Source organism: Pyxicephalus adspersus, chromosome 1, assembly GCF_032062135.1.
Source record: "Pyxicephalus adspersus chromosome 1, UCB_Pads_2.0, whole genome shotgun sequence".
NCBI lineage: Eukaryota > Metazoa > Chordata > Amphibia > Anura > Pyxicephalidae > Pyxicephalus > Pyxicephalus adspersus.
In genome coordinates this window covers 138200395-138209248 of record NC_092858.1, presented here as the reverse complement: position 1 = coordinate 138209248, position 8854 = coordinate 138200395, and the positions used below count along the sequence as shown (strand labels likewise).

The following is an 8854-nucleotide window of genomic DNA, read 5'->3' as shown; positions in this document are numbered from 1 at the left end:
CCAATTGCAGATTTCCAGCCCTTACATGTTGTGGCTGCATTTGTTGTATTTTTTTTTTTTTTTTTAAATGAATGAAAGCAGAACACTCAACACAAAGTGACAGTGTGTATGCAGACAGTGTGTAGTTCTGGATATGGTTGCCCACTGTACAGGAGGAAGAATAAGATTGGGAAACTATTATAGGGTATATCTGGGTCAGGGGTCTTTTGCAGATACACTGTTTCATTGCCTTGAAAGGCAAATTGACGGTTTCCCTTTAAGTGCAAATTCTTAGTGTTTATATGGACTTCAGCTTTTAACATTTTGTCTTATGTCCCTATTTACTGAGGGGAAAAACTCTTTTAATACTGTATGTTGCTTCATACAAGTGAAGGGGAGCTTATTTCCTATTTTCTTTTTTTTTTTCAGATTCTGCTTCTAACTCCAAGCCCTGCATGATTACTTTTAGCTATACAAGTTATTTTAGCTATATTCCAACCTGTGCTGCTTGACCCATCTCGATATTTCTTAATCATGTTAAATGAAAACAATAATAATTCTTGTTTTTCGCCTAAAAGTGCATGTCTGCTGGAGGAATACAAGCGAGATCTTGAATTGATAAAGAGAGAGTTGGAAAATGAAAAATTAAAAGCACAGGAAGACAGGAAAAAGTACAAATTAGATCTAAAGCAGTTTAAAGAGGTGTGTGAAAAAGAAAAGAACAAGTTACTGGATGATTTGACATCAAGGTGGGACCAGCAAAAAAACCGTGAGCTACAGCAGCTAAAAGATTCATTGTTTCGTGAAAGGGAACTGGAAATAAAACAGCTGATGAGATGGAAAGACGAGGAATTAAGAGAGATACAAACATTTCTAGAAAAAGAGCGAGATTCTGCAGTAAGACAAGCTAGGGAATTACAGAAGCAGTTGATTGATGAATTACTGAAGAAGGGCAATAAAGGAAAGAGTAGCGTTAACAAGAAAAGTGAACCAAATTCTCCACTTAGTAGTGAATGCCATTGCAAAGTTCAGGATGTCCTATCCAAGCTTAAATGGGAACATGATGGTGAACAGGCTGCACGAATAAGACATCTTAAAATGGAACTAGAGTTGGAAAGGAGCCTTTTCATCAAGTATATTCTGGACCGTTCTGATAGCATTGCATCTGCCATTTTAAAAGATACAACTAAGCCGTTTGGCTGCCGAGAAATTAAATTTGGGCGCCATTCTCTTGGCAGCTGTACAGTCAGACAGTGGTCACTGGACGAAACTTCCTTACGTCAAAGATCTCTGGAAAATGCAGGTTTTCGCCGTCGTTATGGTCAATGCACTTTGTCAAGGACAAGATCACTGGAAAGCGCATTTCCACGGGTTGATTCCCCGCTTAATTCTACTGAAAAGTCATGGAAAGAGAGCCCAGAAATTGAAAGGCATGTACCCATTAATAGAGATTCCCCTGGAAACCATTCTTCTGAAATTACTTTTGCCCTGTTGGAGACTAAAAATGATTGTACAATTTGGTCTTCTCTTCATGAAAAATTTATTCAGAACTCCCCAAGCACTGAGGATTCCCCGCCTAATTCTTCAGATTTGATTGCAAGTATCAGCAGTGCAAGATCAGCCGATATGTCGGATTTCAACCAAACGCATGGTGCATCTTCTCAAGATGTCAGTATTTCCCAGAATTGTGAGGTAAGATTAACATTTTTTAAATTATATATGAAGATTTGGAAGATAGATAATAATCTTTCGGGGCAGGGTCCTCCCCTCCTGTGTCACTGCCTGTATTTGTCTTTCATTTGCAACCCCTATTTAATGTACAAGCGCTGTGTAATATGTTGGTGCTGTATAACTCCTGTTTAAAAAATATTAATGAAAACCTAAAGCATTTAAGAATATAAAATAACAAGCAGTGAAAACACCTTATACTTATAACATTTTTTTATTTTAAGTTTGGAATAAATTGGAGTTTAGTTGGAACCTCAGGATGAGGATTTGCTGCTATCCTTTTTTAAAAAAATATTTTCCCTTTCTGTTTTGTGGAGAACATTTTACTAGAGAGGAAGTGAGGGAAAAATCTTCAACAGGGAAAACGATGAATAAAACTGAATAAAAAAAAAAAAAAAGATGCATTTTACCTCTGTGTTGCTATTAGACATAACAGATGGAAGGTGAAGGAATTAAGGACAATTAAAACCGTGTGTATCCCCAAAAAATACAGACACAACACACGCATTGAAAGCTTGGGTTTTATTTCTTCACTTGACACTCCACCAGCCTTCTACTGTAAACAACAAGCAGTGTTTCAAATGTATTTATTGTGTTCATACTGAATCATTAGAAATGGATAACTTCACAATGAAAGCAGCTAGGCAAGGAGTATGGGCTTGTTTAAAAGCTATTACTGCTTTTTAGGAATATGTAAGTAGTTGAACGCCTATAGGCTGGACATATGCACTTCAAGGTTGAGTGTCATTATCTATGCAAGATACTTATTAGTGTTAGGAGATTATGTTGATCGGTTTATCGGTCCAGAACCATTGAACGTGTGTACGTAACTAGACGTCACTAAGGGCCCCACTAAACCTTAAGTTGAGATACTTCTAAGTATTGTCCTCACTGTGTTTATTGTGGACTGGAATAGCCATAGGTTACATCAGGGATCGGCAAACTTTTTGGGCTACTAGGCTATTTCAGGAGGTCAAGAAGGAACACTAGGCCAGAAGAAACAAGGTGTCCATGGAAAGGTTTTTTCCAACCGTGACTGAAAACGAGCAGCCTCAGTCTGGCAAACTGTATTGGAGGCAATAATTTATGACTATGACTATCGAGGAATAGCCTTTTCCTGGCACAAAAAGGCCAAGGAAGGGAACGAATACAAGCACTTGCAATAATAAATTAGAAGTATTGTTGCCCGAGATTCGTTTTAGCACAAGTATAATTCACTTGTATCAATAAAGTAATTTTAAAATAGAAAAACACTTAAAACAAGATTTGTAAAATTATTTATTTGGATTATTTGTATATTTTACCTGATATCTGTACACAGTTATACGCTATATGTTGGATAGATCATTAGCCATGAACAATATGAATCCCCAGCAGCCTAGAGGACAGTCTAAATTGTTGGATACAAGACTAGTCTTTGCCTAAAGCAGAGGTAGGCAAACTCCGGCCTTTGGGCCAAATAGGGCCTAGCCAGTATTGCATTCCGGCCTAACGCCCTCCTAGTTATTTATTGTTGGATCCGGCCTTATTGAATTGTGGCATTATTGCGAGTTCCCGCGATATCATCGAGTTTCCGCACCATAATCCCAAATACTATGCCTAAAGAGCAGAAGCAATGCGCAGCTACCAGTCTCCGGAAGGTTGACCTCAAACGTGGTGTCTTCAACCCTGAATGGACGGACAAAATACTCTTCATCCAACACGGCAACAAAGCCCTGTGTTTAGTGTGCAACCACAACAACAGCACTTTCAAGCGGTCGAATTTCAAGGGGCATTTCGATGCCAAGCACGCGCACCTGTACAGAGACTACACCGCGGAAGACTGAGGCTGCTCGTTTTCAGTCACGGTTGGAAAAAACCTTTCCTTGGACACCTTGTTTCTTCTGGCCTAGTGTGCCTTCTTGACCTCCTGAAATGGCCTAGTAGTCCAAAAAGTTTGCCAACCCTGGCCTTAAGAGAGAAAGCAGCAGGGAGCATTTTTTGGTGTGTGTGTGTGTGTGTGTTCTTAGTGTGGTGATTCGAAAGTGGAAAATAGTAGATAATGATGTCAGTTGTCAGAGGTGATGTTAACTCCTCAGGTGGTGACAGATGACAGTGACCTCTCACAGGGAGGAAACCTGTAATTTCCTGTTCTGTCTCTGGGACAGGAAGTGAGGAGAAATATACCATGCAGAATGCTGACAGCCACGCATAACCTATAAGTAATCCTTCCTGTCTCAAAAGAAAAAGGAAAATTGCAACACATTCGTTAAATTGTCCCTCCCCCATGCTAATCTGCAGGGGACCAGCTAGACTATACAATTGAGACACATCTGTGTAATTTTGTTCAACTAAAATAGGTTTTACTCATTATATAAAAGTTACCAGTGTAAGCAGACTTGTCCTGCTTTATTCACCTTGACAGCTATGTTTACTGTGTATATTGTAGTTGTTAAGCTTTTTGAAATGATGAAACCTTAAAAAAGACCTTCAACTTACCTCATTTATTCTTTAGGAGCCTGGTGATTCCTGTAATGTTCATGATCGTAAAATGAATCAACGAAAGAAAGGGATATATATATATATATATATATATATATATATATATATATATATATATATATATATATATACCCAATTATACCATGTATGTGTACTGAAACAGTGAAAATGTTTTATATAAAGCATGCATCACGTACATCTGTGTAACATTTCATTCGCTGTGAGAAGGCAGATGAAAGCTATCTGAAAATGAAACTGCTTGAGCCAAAATGATTTTTGTGAATATATTAATCTATCCGGGGTTTCTTTTTTGATACGGTTTCCTAAAAGCCTGTTTTACATGCTGTTCGGGTGAACATGCTGTTTTTTTTTTTTTTAAATGAATGGTGGGTGGATTATAAACAGATGATCTTTTCCTTACATGATTGTTTACTGTCATTCTTGTCTGGGGACAAAGCTTGTTGGGTTTATTTAAGACATGTCTGTGTAGCAGCACCCTAACCTTTCATCATTAGGCAGCAAACACTCCATTCTAGCACAGTTTCCATGGCAACCATCTGTCTCTCCTATCATTGGTTGCCTAGTTCTTGCAATACAAATCTGGTAGGTTTAACTCCTCTATTAATATTGATGACTTCAATAGCCAGCAGAGGTAGGATGCAGTTAACTTTAAGCAGAGCTCCCTCCGATTGCTTGTGACCAACAGCAGGCCCTGGAGAGGAGCTAATCAAGATGATGCCTATGAAATAAAGAAAATAATCATCCTGGAGAATTTACAAGCATAAACCATCCATGCAAGATTCTGCATGTCTCCCTTCTTTTTCAAGAATATGGAATGGCTATATCTATATCTTCTGTCCAAGCAAAGCTGACTTCTGGGAAACCATTCATCTCATGAATATGTGGCATTTACCCACTTTAGTAAAATTGGGAATCCAGTTTTCCAAGGAATCCTGATTGCACATCTGGTTTTTTTTTTTTTTTTTTTTTTTTCTTGGAGACTATCAATGAGAGTCCATCTGAATGATGCTGTGCATGAGCGCTGATGGACAGCACAGTATAACACAGACTGCCAGTGAGACTTCAGAGGAGTCATGGGTTTTAGAAGCTGTAGCAAGGTGCAGTTTCATGCACAATCCGTTATTGGCTGGTGCCATCCAGAGCCAGGAGTGTGACGCCACTGCTGCTAAGGAATTGTCTAACCGCGTGGTTCCGCTTGTGATGTTCTCATCTTGTGAGGTACCATCGGAATCACTCATGGATGTGGAGCATCCTGAGGTGCTGGTAAAAGACAATGCTCTTCCAGTGGAACAGCTAATGGATGTGGAGCATTCTGATGTAGCATTAAAAGAAGAGATACTTCCTAATAAAGATCCGCAGATGAAGCCCACTATCACCCCAGTTGACATCTATAAGAATGTTGCCTTGGTTGACCAGCAAATAGGAAATGTGTCTGCTATTTCTGCAAGCTTGGATGTTCCTGTCACCAGTTTGCCTAGAACTAAGCTTCAGGGTTTTACATCTGTTTCCACGCCAACAGCTGAGCAGGAAATGCCAGTCTGCCCTCTAGAAAATGGGATTAGGCCAAGTGGCAGTGACTCTTTGATAAACTCTGTACACACTGTGTGTAAGAATGAAGAAAAGTGTAATACACATTGCACGGTAGGAACAGCTTGCTTTTTTATAATACTCTAAAAACTTGTGTCTTCCATTATTTTCCAGCTTTAAATTTTGGCTTAGACAGGAGGCTTGTGCCAGTTAGTATCAGTACCATGGAGAGCTCTCTGCTCTTCTGGACAGCTGTTCATGTGCTGTTATGGGAACAATTTCTTTTATATTCCCAGTAAGATGGTAAGCAATCATTGCCTCGTATTTTGTGTGTGTATATGTATGTGTGTGTGTATATATATATATATATATATGTGTGTGTGTGTGTGTGTGTGTGTACTGTGTATACGTGTATATATGTGTATGTGTATATGTATACATAATCTATAATCTCATGTATGTATTTTAGTGTGTGTGTGTCCTACACTTGCAGGCTTTTCTAACCTGGCTTAGACCCAGGTTAATACGAGACTATTTTTGCATAGCAGAGATTTTATATGTTGGTATAACCAATGTTGGTCTGCAGAGAATTTTGAATAACTGTGTCTCCTTGAAAAACCTGCAATTTCCCCATTATACCCAATTTATAGCTACCTATGTTGTATACGCATACAAAATGTCCTTTTGGATTGTTATGCTGTTTTTGATTTATTCAAGAAATCGAAATGTAGCTACCTTCCCCCCCTGTATCTGTAGTCTGCAATCCATGTCATTTTATGGTCACGTGTTGGCATTCTAACAATTTGCCATGTCATAGGACCAGAATTTGTTTTTATAGTAACAGCCTGTATATTTTTATTTGCAGCAGCAAGTTCTTACATCTTCTGATCTGATGAGTGCTATAGTGCAGAAAATGCTTGTAGTAGGATTTGTTTATTGAATATGCTTTATTCATATTTATGATCTGGAGTAATGTGTGTAACCTACAATAAGCCATTTCTCTTCTTTTGGTACTGTCGCCCAGCCTCAAATATTATTCCTTACTTCATGATAATGAATGTTATGTATGATGACATGATCACTGCAGCTGTTAAAGCACTCAGCCATGAGACCTTTTTTTTTTTTTCTTCTGTAGAATGCATGATCAAATGTGACATTAAACTAACCTCCTGACAGTCATGTCAATATGTATGCTATTGTGTATCACAGGATTACTATGTGCAAGCTTTTTTGCTTAAATTAACAGCACCAAAAAGGAGAGAGAGGGTTCAGTAGATTCTCTGCTTCTTCTGTGTCACCTGTCTTGTCATCATGCGACTTGTTGTCCACCAATAGGCTGTAGGAGTTTATCTTTATAAAAAATTTATATTCTTTAATAGAAATTGTAATTCTTGCCTACATAATATTAGTACAGGCTTATCTTTTTATGCTAAAATACTTCAGTGTAGAGGTGGTTAATTTTATATAAGTGGGATGTGACTCGGTATGGTACCTGATGTATACAATCTGATTGTTGCTCTGCTGGATTCCTTTAAAGTATTTCTATTGAGATTGCAATGCCAAGGCCCGAAATACCTATTTTCCATACACAAACTGTTGCTTTAGGCAATCTGTCAGTCCTGTAAGCAAAAACATAAGTACATGCCTATTTAATGTACAGCACTGCATAAGATGTTGGTACTATATAAATCCTGTTTAATAATAAATATGCTTTGCTAGAAGACTGCTTTGAGTGTTCAGTGACCACTGAAGTGCTGATTGCAGGCATGTCTACCATTCCAATGCCATAGACATAAGATTGTTAGACCTGTTAGAAGGATTATTTTAAAGCTAGGCATACACTATGCAATTTTATTTCAATGTTATCTGTCATAAGTATAACAATTTAAATTGTTCTTGTGATTAACTACAAGTGTCCACTTGTTCATTAACTGATGTGATTTAAAAAAAAAAAAAGTACATCAAATTTATACCAACAATTTGCCTAACTATCCATGATAAATACAATATGAAATTAGTTTTTTTAAATTATATTTTGGTCAGTGTTTTTGTCTAATTGGCCAAAAATACTGCAAAGTGTATGGCTAGCTTATAAAGATAAAATCAGTCTGGCACCTTGAGCTGCCTGCACCGTCATTATTTTTTCTGCCAGTAAAGTTGTATTTGTTTTTCCTTTATGTGTTATTACATGTAAAGTAGCTTCAGAAAGTATTCAAACCCATTTTGTTACATTGTACCTTGATTCTACAATCAAAATTTTTTTTTATTCTATTTTTTTTTCTTCATTATTCTACACCCAATACCCCCTAATGACAAAGTGAAAACAGAATTTTAGACAATTTTGTAAATTTATTAAAATGAAAAAACTGAAATGTCTTATTTACATAGGTATTCAGACCCTTTTTAGTTTTGAAACACCTTTGGTCGCAATTTCAGCCTTGAGTCTTTTTTGGGTGATGCAACAAGCTTTGCACATTTGGATTGGGACATTTTCTGCCATTCTTCCTTGCAAATCCTCTCAAGCTCAGTCAGGTTGGATGGGTACCCTTAGTGCACAGCCATTTTCAGGTCTCTCCAGAGATGTTTTGACAGGGTTGAAGTCAGGGATCTGGCTGGGTCACTCACAACACATTCATAGAGTTGTCCCTTATCCACACTTGTGTTGTCTTATCTGTGTGTTTTGGGTAATACCATGTTGGAAGGTGGGCCTTGAGCCCAAGATCCTGAGCACTGTGAAACAAGTTTTAAATGAGGATATCTTTTTACTTTGCTCAATTCAGTTTTCTCTCAATCCTGACCAGTCTCCCAGTCCCTGCTTCTGTAAAACACCCCCACAGAATGATGCTGCTGCTACCACCATGCCTCACTGTTGGGATGTTATTGGGCAGGTGATGAGCAGTGTCTGGTTTCCTCCAGACAACATTTAGAATTGAGGCCAAACAGTACAATCTTCACTTCATCAGAGCAGAGAATCTTGTTCCTCACAGTCTAAGATTCCTCCAGGTTCTTGTTTGCAAACTCCACGTGGGCCTTCATGTGTTTTCCACTGAGGAAACTCTTCTGTCCAGACACTCTGCCATACAGCTCAGATCGGCAGAGGGCTGCAGTTATGGTTGTC

General features: G+C 38.2%; 1 protein-coding gene across 1 annotated transcript in view; it reads left to right on the top strand.

Annotated features, from left to right (window-relative positions):
- Window positions 1–286: 286 nt before the first annotated feature.
- The window catches only part of TSPOAP1 (TSPO associated protein 1), a gene marked incomplete in the record, with an annotated part of 80026 nt that continues 71458 nt past the window's right edge, over window positions 287–8854 (top strand). The window contains 2 exon segments of the mRNA XM_072415641.1: window positions 287–1671; window positions 5350–5850. Of these exon segments, the coding sequence (XP_072271742.1) occupies window positions 514–1671; window positions 5350–5850 (1659 nt within the window).